The sequence below is a fragment of the Anguilla anguilla genome, chromosome 13, assembly GCF_013347855.1.
Source record: "Anguilla anguilla isolate fAngAng1 chromosome 13, fAngAng1.pri, whole genome shotgun sequence".
NCBI classification, from domain to species: domain Eukaryota; kingdom Metazoa; phylum Chordata; class Actinopteri; order Anguilliformes; family Anguillidae; genus Anguilla; species Anguilla anguilla.
Genome location: NC_049213.1, coordinates 19875581 through 19893869, shown reverse-complemented (window position 1 = coordinate 19893869; position 18289 = coordinate 19875581). Strand labels below are relative to the sequence as shown.

At 46.9% G+C, this 18289-nt stretch overlaps 2 protein-coding genes across 2 annotated transcripts; both read right to left on the bottom strand.

Annotated features, from left to right (window-relative positions):
- Positions 1-4135: 4135 nt before the first annotated feature.
- LOC118210886 (partitioning defective 6 homolog beta-like) lies at positions 4136-9685 on the bottom strand. Its single transcript, XM_035387375.1, has 3 exons — positions 8044-9685; positions 6198-6420; positions 4136-5038 (listed from the first exon to the last, which is right to left on the bottom strand). Exons 1-3 carry the CDS (start codon positions 8104-8106, stop codon positions 4290-4292), a joined length of 1035 nt encoding a protein of 344 aa, XP_035243266.1. The 5' UTR covers positions 8107-9685; the 3' UTR covers positions 4136-4289.
- Positions 9686-10874: 1189 nt separating this feature from the next.
- Positions 10875-18069, bottom strand: LOC118211901 (activity-dependent neuroprotector homeobox protein-like). Its single transcript, XM_035389477.1, has 4 exons — positions 17507-18069; positions 15502-15614; positions 15097-15189; positions 10875-14993 (listed from the first exon to the last, which is right to left on the bottom strand). Exons 2-4 carry the CDS (start codon positions 15607-15609, stop codon positions 12225-12227), a joined length of 2970 nt encoding a protein of 989 aa, XP_035245368.1. The 5' UTR covers positions 15610-15614; positions 17507-18069; the 3' UTR covers positions 10875-12224.
- Positions 18070-18289: the final 220 nt, after the last annotated feature.

Below are 18289 nucleotides of genomic sequence, written 5' to 3'. Positions count from 1 at the left end.
CAAACCCAGTAACTTGCAAGACAGCAGTGCTAACCACTGCACATCTGCCTCTGTAATTCTGGTTTTGATTTTTTTTTTTTTTACCAAAAACTTCCATGTCCAGCATCAAATGAGCTGCTATCTGAGTAGTAGTGCATAAAGGGGACTACATTCGACACATCTGATTGTTTGTCAGGCATGTTATGTTTTCCATGATGAATAAATATTGTGCATTCAGCAAATGAGTGAAACATGCATTAAGTTGAATATGTGAAAGTACAAAAATAGTTTTCAACAACGTTTAATGATTAAGATATTGGCTGTGAGAAAAAACAGCATAGTAATTCCAAGTCAAATCACACCCCGTGACACCCACCATCTCAGATTGTTCTGAAATACTTTGTATTGTTAGAAATGGATACAGTTAGCAGACCTGTAACATTTTGTCAAAATATAATCTCAGATAAAGTTAATTGGCTGCAACCAAATTGTACATTTTGACTGGGTAGTATTCATATAATATTCATTAACAGGAATGACTTTGGTCCAAATCGGATGTTGGGTACAATATTTAAAGAATACTCCGCAAACATTACCCAATTAAAATGTCCAGTTTAAGTGCAGTCAATTCGCTTGTTTACTCTTAAATAAAATTACGAGATAATTTTATAGACCGTTACGCTAACCATATCTTTTTCTAACAATAGAAAGCATTTCAGAACAATCTGAGACAGTGTGTGTTGAATTCCACCTTTCTGTATGTTTTGACATGGAATGAGCCTATACACAGTTGGACAGTTTGTGAACTGTTGCATATTTCCAATTTATAAGGGTCGTTTTATATCATGGCCACATGGTGGTGTATAAGGCACAATACCACATTAGCCTGTTCTTATTTTTTGAGACTATAAAAGGCCAGTATTGACTGATAAGTGCTGTTGTGAATGTTTGTCTGGGCGTGTGTGTGAGTGTGATTGCATCTGAGAGAAAGGAACATTACCTGTGTGAGTTTTAGTGTGTCTGAGTGTGAGTGTGTGAGCTCTTATTCTTTTCAGTGAGATATAAAGTAACGATGTCAGATAAGGTACATGCAGATGTAAAGTGGTGTAATGTGAGATTTGAGAAAGTAAATTAACTTTCTGCTGTTTTCAGTGTTTCCAAGAAGCACTACTTTGTGGAATAAAATCTTCAGGGACTATATGGATGACAATCTTGTGTTTTCCGAGCTGACATTAAAACTGATGGAGAAAAACTGGTGAACAGTCAAAGCTAGGAATGTAGAGAAAATGTTTGCTGTCAGACTGAGAGTTTGAGCGCTGATCAGCTCCAGACTACTGCTCAGATCTCTCCAGGCTGCAGAAAATACATTCCAATGGCCGTGTACACTGCAAGCACGGGAATTGATTGGGACAGAGGAGGAGGACTTCAACACATAATTTTGGATTGGCTGTCTGTCAGGACGAGACCATGCCGTTTCCTCTGAATAGGAACCTGATGTTCTGGTTCTGCATGGTCCTTATGCTTGAGGAACATTTCCCATAATGCTCCAGAAAAGAACATGCAAACCTGTCTGGGGGTGAAATGCCTCTGCAGTTTCTAGCAGCACCTTAATAATGCAGGAACAGATCCACCCCACCCCAGAGCACTCAGAACACAAGACAGTGTGTGTGTAGGTGTACGTGTGTGTATGTGTGTGTGTATGTGTGCGTGTGTATATGTGTGTGCATGCGTGCATGAGCATGTAAAGCCACATCTACACTACATGTGTAGCTGCCACAGTGCATAAGTGGTATGAGGCAGTGCAGCCTGTAGATTGTGTCAACTAGAGCTGTCAAATAATGGTTTGATATTCAAATGCTATTCAAATTGTTTTTAAAAAATGACATTCGAGCGTGAAAATAAACACTTGAACGTGAACGAAAAAAATGCAGCATGTGTTGCAGCTCGGGTTGTGTTAAGCCAAAAATAAGTCTTGCATTTTAACGCCTGCTCTGCTGAAAATGGAAGTGGCTGGGTCATGTGGGTCCTTGCTGTGCTGTTATGTGACAGACATCGCGTTTTCATTTTATCCCTGGTTCCTTGATCTTATAAACCATCTCCAATGTTCTTGTTAACATCTTGTTTTTCAACTTGACTGCGTTCATGATTATGTTCAAATAAAATGTACCTACGCTAGTTATGTCTCTCGCTGTATTGGTTCACCGTCTTGTGGACATAACATGCAAGTAACAGTCCGAAAGATGGTCAATTACTGGCATGTAATTCAACATTTAAAACTGTAATGTATATTCAAATATATTCTAACTTGTTTTCCAGAAGGAATAGTCAAACGTCATTTTGACCAATGTCGACAGCCCTAGTGTCAACAGCCATTCATGCCTTTGGTGCTCTTTCTCTCGTGGGTTTTCCAGTAGGCCACATTTGTTATGCAGCTGTATTTTGCTTCAATCATGAGTAAGACATCATTTCTGTACATAAATGATGAAATAAGGAGCAATTTTGTTATTGATATTGCTTATATTTTATAACAAAACGACTTACAAGATGCAAGGCTACCATAAAAAAATGTTTTTATCACATAGCTTTGTTCATGTTCTAGCTTCTCCCATCCCCCATAAAATTTGATAGAGTTGGCACAATGAACATAAGCCGCGTTTCCACCAGAATTACCCGGAACTTTCAGTCCCAGGAACTACTTTACCAGGAACTAAAAGGTTCCTTCAGCCAATGGTTGTCTGCGTTTCCACCGGGGTCTAAAGTCCCGCGAAGATTAGGCAAATTAGCCCACTGACGTATGAAAAAGCGACGTTGTCGTCGGTCCATCTGTCATATGATTTCTTCTGTAACCCCATACTACCACCGAAGTAGCCTACATTATTTTCTAATAACCGGGACAGCCCGGAGGGGTTTATTCCACTTATATACAACGGGTTACCAACAATGACTATATATGGTTACTTTTGTATTTATTGATTTTTATCGATTTAATCACATGGAATTTAAATATTCTTCTGCAGCCGTTTGGGCATATTTTACCGTTGTCAAGCAAAACTGTCGTTGGTAGTTGAACTTGGACCGTTATGCAACAAATAGGATATAACAGACCAATAGTCAGATTGTAACTGTTTTATATATCCTCTCAAACACATTCATTATGTTTTTATGCGAACATTCGCTTTCATGTCTTGACACCCGAAGCGACAGAATGCATTCACATTTCCAATATAACTGGCAACAACAGCAGAAAACATGCACACGTTGTAAACAATTTGCTGTTTGATTACTTTCTCATCGTCAATTCTATATAGGCTAATCGCAAAATGACAAGAATAGAACGAAAACTCGGACTTGCGTGAAAATTTAAATTAGTAGTGGTACAGCCACCGTTTGTTTTCCTTCGAAGTTACTGCTAGCCGAGCAGCGAAGTGTGCCCTCCAGATGCGAACCATGCACCATAAATTAGTCCATAGTCTTCCTGGTCTTTTTGTGGAATTGAAGAATGGAAGAGTAAAATTACGGCAGTCTGAAAAAGCTAAAGGTACGATTACTAGAATTAACCTGTTATTTTACCCTGACAAAAAGTGCGGAAGGTGATTTCCAGTTTGCTTTTACTGTATCACCAATGTGAATTACGCAGAACTACCGCATACCTCACATAACTGTATCAAACGTTTTGAGTCAATTACAACGGGCTAACAAAGAAAATCCGGAAGAAAATATTCAGCAACCGAATTAATCCGTTTGAATGTTTTAGTACGTAATATGCTGTCCCAGCACGAATGCTTAGCATTTTATAAAACGAATACTAAAGCAAGAAAAGAACAGAAGAGCACACGTTATTATTCCAAGACGTTGGCAGGCTATAACCAAAAGTAGGCTACTGCGCCGCATAACATACAAGTTTGATTTGTTGTTATTATGAAAATAAATTGGTTTGCGCCTGCATATTTTCAAACATGGCGCCTGAAAATAGACACAAAAAAATGCTGCGAGTACTCGACCAATCAGAAATGTTCAGCGCTGCAAGCTCCACCCAAAAGGTTCCTGTACTTTCGGAAAGTACTACCCCCCGAGCAGGAACCTTTTGGGGGGTAAAACAAAGCCCCCGGAACTAAATTTAGTTCCTGCGGTGGAAACGCACTGAGTTCCTCAAAAGGTTCCTAGTTCCGGGGTATAGTTCCTGCGGTGGAAACGCAGCTATAGATGGACACAGCCATACTGGATATAATGGACGCAGTGCATGCGGCTTTGCACCGCAGCAACTACGCATGGAGCGTAGATGAGCCTTGAGTCTGTCTGCATGTGTGAGACTACAGCTTTGTGACAAACCCCTCTTCACTTTCAAGAGTACTCAGTGAGTCTGTGTTGCTGTTAGACCTCAGGTCCAGGTGTGAGCTGTAGCTGGGCAATGTGGGAGTAACCTCGGCTCCCAGCTCCTTCACTAGGTCATCCTCATCCTCCCACTCCTCCGCTGAGTCTGAGCCCAGCTCCTCCAACAGGAAGTTCTGGATGGCGTAGGCGGTGGGTGTGGCCTGAGTGGCCGTGGCCCGCGCAGACGCAGGGCAGCTGGGTTGCTGAACTGCGCTGACCCAGCCCTGACACGGCGTGCCGGCGAGCTTCACCGTGAGGACCAGGCTGTGGCTGTTGGCCACCATCATGTCCGTCACCTGATCCAGGGTCTTCCCCGACACCTGGATTCCGTTCACCTCCAGCACCTCGTCATCCACGGCCAGTAGCCCCGTGCCCTGGGCCAGCCCGCCGGGCACCATGCGCGAGATGAAGATGCCCGGGACCTTGCGCGGGCCACGCGGCGTGAAGCGCACGCTGGAGCCGTCGCGGATGTAGAAGCCCAGCGGGCGGTCGCGGCCCTGCTGATACAGCCGAACCCGGCGCAGGCCGTGCGGCAGCACGTCCGCGTCGATGATGGAGGACACCGGCCGGAAGTCCCGCGGCAGGCTGATGGCCACCGCTGGCTGCTTGCGCTGCCCGTCGGGCCGAAGCAGGGCCGCTTTCTTCTTCAAGCGCCCTGGAGAGCCAAAGGAGGACTCATCTGCTTCCTCTGCCGGGGGAAATAACACCAACAGTAACTGCACCCAATGCGGGATTAATACACACACACACACACACACACACACCCAGCTCTCTCGCACACGCTGCTGACCCTCTGAACTACGGCAACCAGACCCCTAACAGTCTTCCTGCCCAACTCGCTGTGAAAAGAGTGTGTAATCACCAACAAACATGCACTAACAATCTAAATGTTCATGATTATTTATGTATCCGAGGCAACAGCACCTCATGGAAATGGAATATACTAGGAATATACTGAAATAAAATATAACATCAAAATATAACATCATACTACACTTTGCAGTATAGAGGAAAACATACAGTTATAATTATACTTTCAAAAAAGTATAAATTTATGGAACATTCCATTGTGGTGTGGGTGAGTAAGGAATGGGCAGGGCAGTGGAGTTGCACTGACACTGACAGGGTGAGTAAGGGGACAGCAGGTAATCACAGCAGGTGCTTTCTGGGTGGAGGCTACCCTCTGCCAACTGAGAGCTGCTCTATGCTCGCTCTCTTTTCTTTATTTCAGGTGTGTTCACATTCACAGCTAAAACTCAAAGGGAACTCCCATTGCTCTCCAATGAACATCAAACCCCGGCTCACACCAAAGGGAAATGAAGAAAGCTCCTAAACAGGAAGAGCCCTTCCCCGAGCACTTCTCCTCCAATCAGGTAGAGTGAAACTTACTATGATGTCAAATAAGGACATCCTGCAGTAAACCGACAATTAACAGGATACATTCACTCCTGTCTGGATGGCCTTTAAAAGACATTAAACTTGAGCTCCAGAGATGCTTCCTCCATTACTTTGACCTGGGATCAATCAACATTTATACTTGAATCTGACCCAACAGCAAACGCATCTTTTTCCTGACATGTATAGGATATGGTGAAATTTGATTTGTCACAACCATATCACATCTGAGTAAACAAGATGAACAACTGAAACTCTAATGGACAGCTCTCTTCCCTTTCCTTCCCTGTCCTTGTCATCTCTTTTTTCTCTCCCAGCCGTTGTTTTCATCGTAGAAACTCCCCTGTTCCGCCAACACCTTGCCCCTCCCACCCTCTCCATTCATCTGTTCCTCCTAGCTCTGCCCCCCATCAGCCTCAGAGCAGTCCTGCCCACCCCAGATGCACCCTCACCTCTTCTCTGCAGGAAAACCCTCAGCAGTGGGCCGGCGGTGGAGAGGGCCTTGTGGTAGTTGTCGTCGTTGTTGATGGGCAGCAGGTCTCCGTGGATGTCGGCGTAGCCCACCAGCAGCTCCACATTGGGAATGCGGTGCACGTGCTGGAGGAGACCATAGAACTCTTCAAATCGACCCGGCTTTGACCACTCCAGCGAGAACCGCCGGTATTCTGCTCCAAACTGGAGGGGCGAGACAAGAGAACATGCTTTGTGCTTATCAATACAGTTCCCAATTCAAGCATGTCATTTTGCTAAAAACATATTTTTCAGGTATTGCTTCAACCAATACGTTTCCCCATTTAATTTGTCAAAATGCATATGCTAAAATGTTCATTGAATCTGGCCATAGCTGCTGAAGTCAGCAGAGATTTGTCATGGGATTCCCCAGAGTGCTTTTCAGAGGCACTCCATGTATTTACAAATGAAATGTAAAATGCAAGTTATGCAAGTCACCATAAATAAGGGCACCTGCAAAGGGAAATTAACTAAGGAAATAGTTCAGGCCAACGCTGGAAATTGACATATTTTCTGAATATAGTTCTCCCAACATGCAGTATGCTCTTTATTGACTCGTTATAAGATATTTCTGGCATGCATGTTGTGAATCAGTGCGGACGTATGAATATCAACATCACTTTAATAAGGCTAGTTTAAAATTTTTAGTAAACATGGCATTACTTTAACTGGTTTTTAAAAATCGTGCGTCTACGCACAACATAAGATCCGGTAACGATAAACACACCCAATTGTCAAACGACATAAGCCGGACCGGGGCCAAGGAGCAAACATGAAGCTGTAGGACAGGCTACTGCACACACAAACACCATAAGGAATGAACGTGTCATTCACCGTTTTCCAAAGCATACCACGCATGTCAGGACACGTACTTATAACTATATGCATGATTATGTAAGAACACAACAATAACGTATTGATTGCTCTGCATCAACGAATTTAAGCCTATCCTTATATTCATCGCTATCACGACATTTTTTCCTTTTCACAGAATGGTAGTTTTGACGACTTGTTTAAGCTTTTGCATAAAGTGCTAAAATCAGTTACTAAACGTTATTTTGATTCTTAAAACAATATTTTTCTTAAAAGTCTTAGAGAATAAAAGATGCACTTTGACATTCTCACTCTAGTTAGTGTTACCTGCTTACAAGAGTTAAGCTCCATGTTAATTGCCACTTTTTTTTGTTTCAGCGCCGAGGGTCAAATGTTGAAAAATATTGATTTAAGCACCCTGGGATGTAGGCCCTATAATAATAATTATTATTATTATAGCCAACATATTCGATCTTGAGGTTTCTTCCATTTAAACAAAAATAATGATATGATACAAGCGTAGGCCAACATAATTTTTAATTTAACTTATTGACATTTCAGCAGAAACCGATCAGTTTCCGCCATACAGAAAAAATACAAGCCAACGTAACGCTCGAATGTACATGCAGCAATGTCTTTAATGTAATCACGCACGACATTAAAAATGAGATGACTTGACCGTCGTTTATCAAAGGGGTGATAAATAGACCAAAGTGACGAATAATTCAGTTTTACAGTCACGCGGGATGAGCCTTCACTCCTCGCTTCACTTTATTGCTGACCGGCGCCTGTTAACAATTTCAGTCGGAGCAGGATAAATGATTTCAATTTGAAAATGACCAATTTGAAAACACAATACCATTAGCATCTATTATTCACAGAACGAATAACGTCTTCAATTTCCAAATATATATATTTTAAAAATCCGTTAGGCTGAGTATCATGTTCAGTGTTTGATGTTGTACTTGTCCGCACCTTGCTCTTCACCTCCATGGCGCTCGGAGTTTCGGTGTTTAGCCCTCGGTGGTTTTTGTTCATCTTTCACTTGCAGGACCACAATATTTCCCAGAACTTGTCCTCGCTGATCCGCCCCCACACAGCGACTGTATTAAATCTCAGAAACAGTCCGGTTTTTATGTCTTCAGCCCCTTGCTTTGCGCTCGTTGCGCGTCTTCGAGGATGCCTTCGCTCGACAGTTACCTGCTTTCAAATTATCATACATAAAAATCTAATTAGCTCAGAGCTCATGATGCCAGTGACCGCACCTGGTAACCTGATCATAACCGTAGACTTGTTTCCAAGAAGCGCGCACCCGACAGGTTAGAACGCGACAGTAGCCAGAGCGCCACTTTATACCCTCACCATACACTGCAGTGCTTGCTTTTCCCACAGTATAAACGGAGACATTTGTGCAATGATGCTAAGTTTTGTGAAAAAGGTCCTTCTACATTTCCATGTTTACTTTGAGACAAATTTACGCACAGTAAGCAATGTCTGCACACACAGCTCAGACTGCTGTCTGGATTGCATCCCGCTGCCTACAACCTATCGTACACGGTCCCCCGGAATAACAGCAGAAATCCTGTCTGTAGCGCTTTTGTTTCATTTGTTGAAGAAGTGCAATACCTTTGGCCTACATCTGTATATTTTGTATGCACTTTTCCATGCTTGCAAACCTTCTAACAATTGATTAATTTATTTTATTAATTTCTTAACATGTATGAAAACAGATTTAGCATTTATAACAGCACTACATTCTAATATATTTCATTTTATAAGAGCAAATAGGTCAAATTTAAGGAAATTCAGGATATACATCCTAAATAAAAATTTTGCATTAAGTATTTTTATGAACGCCAATAACTTTCACGCCATCTTGTGGTGGGTAGTGTAGTCGGCATGTTAAGAGGATCGTCATAAACTTTGCTAAATGAACTACATGGCCATGCCCATGCTTGATAAAATCCAGCATACAGCCATGCAATCCCCATAAGCAAACATTGGCAATAGAATGGGTCGTACTGAAGAGCTCAGTGACTTCCGATATGGCACTGTCATAGAAAGCCACCTTTCCAACAAGTCAGTTCATCATATTTCTGTCCTGCTAGAGCTGCCATGGCCAACAAAGTGCTGTCATTGTGAAGTGAAAACATCTAGGAGGTACAACAGCTTAGCCGCAGAGCGGTGGGCCACACAAGCTCACAGAGCAGGGCCGCCAGTGCGTAAAAGTAATCTGTACTCGCTTGCAATATTCACTACCATGTTCCAGACTGCCTCTGGAAGAAACGTTAGCAAGAACTGTTTGTCGGGAACTTGAAGTGGGTTTCCATGGCTGAACAGCCACACACAAGCCTAAGATCACCACACACAATTCCAAGCATAGGCTGGAGGGGTGCAAAGCACACTGCCATTGGACTCTGGAGCAGTGGAAGCTCATTGTCTGTAGTGATGAATCATGCTTCACTATCTGGCAGTGTGACGGACAAATCTGGGTTTGGCGAATGCCAAGAGAACACTACCTACCCAAAATCTGGGGCTGTTTTTCATGGTTTGGGCAAGGCACCTTAGTTCCAGTGAAGGAAAATCTTAATGCTAAAGCATACAATGACATTCTAGAGAATTGTGTGCTTCCAACTTTGTGGCAGAAGTTTGGGGAAGGCCCTTTCCTGTTTCAGCATGACAACGTCCCTGTGCACAAAGTGAGGTCCATAAAGAAATGGTTTGTCGAGTTTGGTGAGGAAGAACTTGACTGGCCTGCACAGAGCCCTGACCCCAAACACATCGAACACCTCTGGGATGAACTGGAATGCCGACTACAAGCCAGGCCTTATCGCCTAACATCAGTCCCCTTTCTCACTAATGCTCTTGCGGCTGAATGTCAGCGAATCCCCAAGTCATGTTCCAAAATCTAGTGGAAAGCACTGAAGAGTGGAAGCTGTTATTGCACCAAAGGAAGGTCCATGGTTTTGGAAAGAGATGTTCAACAAGAACATGTGTGTGTGATGTTCGGGTGTCCACATACTTTTGACCATGTAGTGTACAATACCTTTTATGACACGAAAACTGTCTGGGCAAAAAAAAAAAATTTCAGTTGTGTATGTTTTAAGTAAAAAGTGAACCGTCCCTTAAAACCTTGGCTTGAGAGTTACGGGTAAATTGTGAAGAACGATCAGGACTTCAACCCAAAGACAAAAAAATTTTTAAAAGAACACAAATTCAAAATATTTTTTTTTGTAAATGTACATTTCTTCAAACAACTTTCAATTAAGGGCTAAAAATTCTGCCTATACGAATATTTTTTACATATAAACAATTCTCTACACTTGAAGCCTTTGATTATGGAGTCACGTGGATAGAGCTTTCCCACCATGCACAGCAGTTAAATTGATGTGAAACACACATCACTGCATGGTGCTGGAGGTATTCTCTATCTGCTGGTCTCTTTTCCAGACACGGGTTAAAAACACGTTAGAACTATTTTAAACTCTAGAGACTAAAAGAAGCTTAAAACACTCCTGCAGTTTCGTTCCTAAAAAAAACAAAACAAGAAGTTTGTTTTGACTACAGGCGAAAAAGATCCATCCATCCATCCCTTTTCAAACCACTTGGTCCATTTCAGGGTCGCAGAGGCAACAGGGCAAGCAGAGCAGCCCAGACGTGCCTCTCCACAACGACTTCCTACAGATCATCCCCGGGGGATCCCTAGGCGATCCCAGTCCATCTATATTCAGGAAGTTGACTGTGATTCAGTGTAAATGGTGTGCTTTTGTTTCTGTTCAACACTAAATATATCTGATGGGAGGAACTAGGCAGTGCATAACACCTTTTATTGTTCAGAAGTGCTTAGATGGAGAAAGGAAAATTAGGATAAAAATATCGCAAATTAACACGTACATACATATTACGGTGCCACATTATTGATCGATGTTTAAAACGTTAAGCACAGGTCTTAAATATATATATATTTTTAAGTTTCAATATTTGGTAAGTTGCAGCACTCTGATAGGATCATGTCAAACCTGGTTTTGACTCTTAAGTACTACAGACCTCTGGAATAACCGTCTTAGACCCACATGGTCAAAACAGTCCTGAATCAAGCACATCACACATGCTGTAGAAAAGTGGTTCTCAATCTTAGTCCAGGGGACCCACTGTGTACGCTGGTAATGGAACATGAGCAAATGATTGTCCTGGAAAGAGATGCCATTTTTAATTGATTCCGTTAGACTGATTTGAAATCAACTGGATCCAAACTGCTTAAAAAGTAGACATGTGGTCACAGAAATTAAATAGAGTCAAAAGAGTTCCATTTACTATAATTTGCTCTTCAAACAAATTGAAGGGAAACAAATTTTTAAACAAATTTAAAGGGAAAAGCATAGTGTAATTTAAACACATCTAACAGCCTTAATCAGTCAATTTCAGCCAAAGCCAGCATACGCAGTGGGTTGGGAACAAATTCGGGAACCACTGCTACAGAAAACGTCCAGACAACCATTTTCCAAGAACAGCAAAAATAACAAACCAAAACGAAAATAAAGGCCTTATGGTTGTTTAAACTGCACTTTATGCAAGTTAACCAATCATTTTGTAACATACTGTAGTTGTTTTTTTAAAAAAAAGAATCAAATAAAATAAGACAAGACACTACAGCACTGTTTACTCATAAGAACCAATGAGTGCACAGAAGCCCAAACATGGAGAACACAGCCATGTCTCCTCAAATTTCTGAAAGACTACAAATATATATATATACATCATTATGTAAGACTATATGAAAAATGTAGAGGCTTAAATCTTTCTTTTTTTCAAAAACATAACCTTTAAGCCAGTACCCTTGCAACAATCTGGTGGTAGAATAAACACTTTAATCAAGTAAAACAAAACTGAAGGCACAGCTTTCTGTACCATTGTTGCATCTTCAGCATAGTTTCAGAAATATTTTGATTTCCTTTACCATGTTAGCTCCAGTACGACCACTGGAAGGCAGTATAACACAGCCACAGCTGCCACTTCCAGGATCACCCCATGGGCCAGCCAATCAGGGAATGCCATCATCTCCCTCCTCCTCCTCCTCCTGCCCGCCATGTCGGCCATCAGCCCTGGTGATGCGGGCTGGTTCTGGGTTCGAGGTCTGTCGCACGCCAACGCGTGTCTCACGTGTGTTGGCCACTCAAGCCCACTGGTGCACTGAGCGGGGTGGTTTCTGGCTCTGCAGCCCCATCCACGGACTTCCGCACTCCTAAATCCAGCCCGTCTGGCAGGGCCGGCAACCCGGCACAGCCCTCGGGCCCCTCCGGTCCGTACCCGTTCTCAGCTCCCCGCCAGGGGGTCTCCTCCGAACCCAGGCCGGCAGCCTCTCCTCCCTCACTAGCTCCACCCACAGTCCTGGAGGCCTTCGTCTGCTCTGCCTCCTGCCCGCCTGCCTCTGTCAGGTCCCCTACAGGAGTCCTGCTGTCTGTGGAGCAACCCACTGCACTCCTCCCCCTCTCCTCCCCCTCCCTCTCCCCCTCCCCCTCTGACTCACTCTCTGTGTCCAGGGAAATGGGCTCAGGGCAGTTCCCAGAATTCACTGCGGGGCCGCCTCTGACGGGGTCTCTGGGCCTGGGCTCCCCCTGCTGGCTGGGGCCGGGCGCGCGGGGCCGGGGCTCGCCCTCGTCGCGGTCGCGGTCGCGGTAGAGGTAGACGGGGTTGAAGCTCATGCTGTGGCGCAGGCGGCTGAGCTGGCGCATGTTGAAGCCCAGCAGCACGGCGGGCTTCCGGGCGCGGCAGTCCTGCGTGCAGGCGCGCTGGCGGTTGGCGAAGTGGCTCGCCACGTCCGACTTCCACAGCCAGAGCGTGGAGGCCAGCCTCTCCACCTCCCGCAGCGACGGGTACGGCTGCCGGTGGAAGTAGCTGGAGAGGAAGGCCTTGCCCTGCTCGTACGATTCCCCCTCCCGCGCGCGGGGGTCCAGCGGCAGGGAGGCGGGGTCCTCCGCTTCGCCGGCTCCGTGCTCCTCGGTCCTGCGCCTCTTGGCGGGGGCCGGGTCGGGGGGCTCGGCGGCAGACGCGAGCGGGGCGTCGGGGCCGTTGGAAGCCCGGCCCACCCCCCGGCAGTGCACCAGGTGCAGGGTGATGGTGGAGGCCGTCATGTTGCTGGTGTACACGCCCAGGCAGTGGATGCACTTGTAGGTCAGCTTCTTCTCCACGGGGTGCACGGTCTGGATCACCTGGTGCCGCACCCGCAGGTGCTGGGCCAGCGAGTCCGAGATGGGCCCCTTGAGGATGGAGAAGCAGAGCGGGCACAGCGTCTTGCCCGCGTCCTTTTTGTGGGGCGCGGCGGCCCGCTTGGCCGCGCCCCCGCCGTCCTGGCCCTCCGCCCCTTTAGGGGGCGCCCTCCTGTCCAGCGTGGCGCTGTTCTGGGCGTGGAAGGCGGCCAGGTCCTGGGGGGCGTCGCGCACGCTGTTGCAGTACGTGGTGACCACCAGCTGCACGTTCTTGGGCTCGCCGTGCTGCAGCGTGAGGTCGAAGGTCAGCGGGGAGTCGGTGCGGTTGCCCACGGCCTCGCCTGGGTGGAGCTGGCGGACGTGCGCCACCAGCCGCTCCACGTCGTTGAAGGTGGCGAGGCAGTGCGGGCAGGCCAGGCCGTGGATCAGCATGTGGTTGAGCAGCGTGTCGCTGGGCAGGTAGCGGTTGCAGTACAGACACTTGCTGGTGAAGTTGTGGATCTTCATGATGTAGCTGGCCACCGCGCGCACCTTCTGGGCCTTGTGCTCCTTCTCGAAGTGGGCGCTGTACACGTTCTCCGGGAACAGCTCGTTGCAGATGGTGCAGATCTTCCACTTCTGCGTGTACGAGGTGTTGACCGACGGGCTCCCCGCCTTTTTGGGCTGCAGCCGGGACGTGAGCGAGAGCAAGGAGGAAGAGGAGGAGGACGAAGAGGAGGCCCCCAGGCCGAGCCGCGCGCCGATGCCCCCGTCGGTCTGAAAGAGCTGCTTGGCGGCGAGGGACTGGAGCGGGGCGGACACCTGCGCGGCGCCGGGCAACGTGATGCGTACCTGCGGGGGGGCGGAGGAGAGGGGCTGCAGCCCCCCACCCTTCAGAGCAAAAAGGCCGGGCTTGAGCCCCGCCCCTACCGGCACCAAGCGGCTCAGCTGCTGCGGTGTCAGAGTGCGTATGGCCGCCGCCACGCCCTTCTGCCCCGCCCCTCCCGCCACCACGCCCTTCAGCCCAGCCCCGCCTACCACCACGCCCTTCTGCCCCGCCCCTCCTGCCATCACACCCTTCTGCCCCACCCCCCCTGCCGCTAAAACCGAGGTTTTGGGCGAGACGAGCGATAAGGGCGCGGCGCGGGCCACGTTGACATGTCCGATCATGGCGGTGACCTGGTAGCCGATGCGCTCGTGGTCCTCGATCACGTGCTGCACCAGCGCCTCCAGCGTTCGCGGGACGAAGAGACAGCGCTTGCAGTGCAGGGCGTCGGCCCGCCCCGAGCCCCCCGTTGGCCCCGCCCCTCCGTTGACGGACCTGTCGGCGGGGCCCCTGGCGACGTAGGGCGTGGCCACGTGCTGGAAGTGCTCGCGGTAGATGTGCTTGCGCACGACGTTGTACAGCGGGTCGCGGTACGTGCACTTCTTGCAGTAGTACACGGCTTGCTCCGTCCCTTCCAGAGGACGGGGCTTGCGACTGACACCCATGTCCTTCAGGGCGCCGGCCACGCCCTGCCTGGCCAGGCCCTGCCTCACCACGTTGTTGGCCGCGTGGAACAGCTTCATGTGCATCTCCAGGGCCTGCTTGTTGCCGTTGTAGGTGCAGTACGAGCAGTTGAGCAGGATGTGGCTCTCATAGTCACTGCTGTGCACATTGCGGAAGTGACTGTGATAGGCCGAGAAGAACCTGGAGGAGAAGGAGCAGCCGGAGCAGCAGAAGGGCTTGGAGCGATAGTCCTGAAACACACAGGAACAAAAATAAGCACAGAGTCCTGAAAGTCAGCAGAACACAGAGTCCTAAAACGGAGAACCGGGCGATAAGACACAGTTTCTGTCTCACCTGCGGCTTCGTGGACGACGGTTCCCACATGCACACATCTTCCCAACTGGTGTTCTTCACATAGAATTCATTGGGGCCAAACTCTTTGAAATCCTGCAAGAGTACGAGTATCAAACAGATTCTAATCAGACACAGAAACCAGGACAGATAACAGACACAGGAATTCATAGCACATTAAAACAGTCCACATCCACATTTATTGACCTGCTATAACAACTTTTTAAATTATTCACTAAGCTAGGCTAGTGAATAGCCAAATAGGCTAGCCAAGAAGCTAACAACTTCGCACCTCTGTGAACCCTACAGGTTATATGGACTACAGCTTGATGAACATGGTCCAGTTATGTTTCCCCCAGGATTGGAACCTATGACCAGCTGCACAGGCTCAGTGAGGCAGACTCTTACCTGGATGTGATCCTTGCAGTACTCCAAACCAATATCCCCCAGCACTTTCTTCACATTCTTCCTGGCTTTGCGCAAGCTGGTCAGGTTATTCACCGGGAGCTGAAACATGCTCTCTGCCCCCAAACAGGAAGAGAAATAGAGAAACATTAAACCACCACACCACACACCAACAACCAAACCCCAATATACACCTAAACAATCCTATTTCACCCCACAGACAAACCAAATACCCCATCACACCCAAACAGCCATAAACAACCCTACACCCACACCTCACAACCAAACAAATACAACCACCTCAGACACAACATCACATAACTACCCCACACCAAAGAACCGAACACCAATCCCACCGCCAAACAACTCAACACCACTACCTCATAACCGAATCTTACCTGCACACCAAAAGATCACACCCTGACCCCACACAAAAACCCCCTTCTTCTCTCCATCTGCCCCAGTATCTATGCCTGCATCAGAGGTTGCCCCCTGACACAGTCACATCTTTATTAAGAGCTGGGAGAAATAAATCACACTCCTACTCTGCACACATCCACTGGGATTCACAGTGAGTGAAGCCTTACACTATACACCAGCAGCATCACATTATTCAAAGTGAACGCAGCCCTACATCCTATACCATCCACAGCTGCACTTACAAGCAACAGCAAGCGTAGATCCTATACAATCGGCAACACTCTGAGTGAGTGCAGACTTACACCCTCTGCAATTAACAGCACAGATACACAGCTGGATTATTCATTGACACACTGAGGGCAGGAAATGTATAATGGGGATGGGGGGGTGCCCCCAAGTATAGAACACAACCTCCCTGCTTTGAGGGCCAAACCCCAACACTGTGATCCATAGCTGTGGACTCGCAACACTTTCATTGGCTGACAAGGATTCTCTTTGGAGCACCATTGTGCATGTGGTAGAGTACAGCATGGTACAGGCACTCACTGCACGGCTGGCTTGCTCCTATAATTGGTAGATGGCGCTACAGAGGGCTATACAAGACTTAGTTTCACATCCCCATGTGGTCACGGAATGGCGCCTCCTACTGAATCAGCGAAGCCAGATAATGTCCGCAGCCAGCGGGGATGCTTTAGCTGCTTCTGCGCCAAGCAACGCGCAGACTCGCAGGTGGAGTCGTGTAGGAAATGGCTGTTGGTCGTGACATTTTAATGGTTCAGTTGCTTTCTGCTGTACGATGAGAAAAACAGTCGTCCTGGTTTACAAACTGGGAAGCACGTCAAATTACGTTGTCTGATGGATGACACAGATTTGGCGTTACCAAGCTATTTAAACCCAATCCAGGCAAAGTCAATGAGCCTGTCTGAAGTGCCCAGTCTACTGATATGCGTCCCTAAATAATTATTGCTCAGTATTTGCTGATTGTATAGATTTGGTTGGACGGGTTAGACTGTCCGACAATGTTTTGCCTCATGTTTCTCTCGCTAAGGACGGTTAGTTTTATCAAAGGCAGTGATGTGAGAACTTAAGTTACTGTTTATAACGAAACTAATGGCTGACATCCATCTGCGGTCTGTATGCTAGCCAGCTAGCTTGCAGTTACTAGGGAACAGTTCGATTGTCCCTAGCTCGCGAGCTAGCTCGCTAACAGTTACTTCAGGGTTCTAGCTATAGTTAGCTATAGGCTATTCTAGCTATCTGTGTTCCAGTGTGATAGGCTATTCTAGCAAATCTAACGTTTGCTAGTGTTACAGTGACAACTGAAGAACCCGTAGTTAACTACCAAGGTAATTAGAGCGCAAAACAACGATACAAATAAATCATAGTCTAACGTTAACGATTACAGAAGCAATACGTGTTTTGTGCTAACGTTAGCCAGATAACGTGAAGCTTAGAAACTGCAGAGTGCAGATTTACGGGCAGAGTCTAAGCTGCAGCGGCGACCCCAGTTTACCCATAATGTACTGCCCGAACGGAATAAATGCAAGTGTGATCATATGCTACTGATCGCAACGCTGGGCATATTTACCTGGCAGAGGGAGCTTGGGCGTTTAGACACTCCGTAAGAAGCCAACCGTAGCAGATGGCTGTTTTCAGTCCCCTTGCTCAGTGGACTACCAGGATGACAAGATGACACACCGGCCCGAAGGAGCAACTCAGTCTCCGCTCACTGTTTGCTCTCTTTTTGGCTGCCGGCGATGAAGTAAAGCAGCAGCAACTCATTCGCTCACTATCTTTCATATAATTAGCTAATGGGGGAAATCATATTCCTTGTTGCTGGCAGGCCATTGCAAATGATCTCTAACGGGGTCAGAAACAACGAGCTGAATAATATACCCACAATGTAATTATTTCAAAATGACCAATATTTTATCTTTTTCCACGGACAATACACCCTGTCCCAGCATCAGATCTGTCCAAAATGGCGCAGGAAAAAGAGCGGAAGTGACATATGCAATTTGCATAAAACAACTTATTGTGCAGACAGAGAGCAGTTGAGCCATCAAATCGTTTAGGCGAGAATGTAAGCGATTCACACACTCTCGGCTGAATATACGACCCGTAATGGCTTCGAACTCAGACTTCTTCAGTTTGTCTAATTCCTGTGCAGTTTATTTTTTTGAGATGCGAAACGGTGTAACACGCCTAAAACTGTTCGTGTCAAAAAGGCCAGTAGGGGGCGCCTTGACTGAGCTCGAACTTGTCTATGTAACAGAAAATAGTGGTGAAACGCAGCTGGCGCCTGCCTGTGACAGAATCTCGGATGTGTACCGTGCCTCATAACATCCCCTGCATGCAGTACTTATCATGG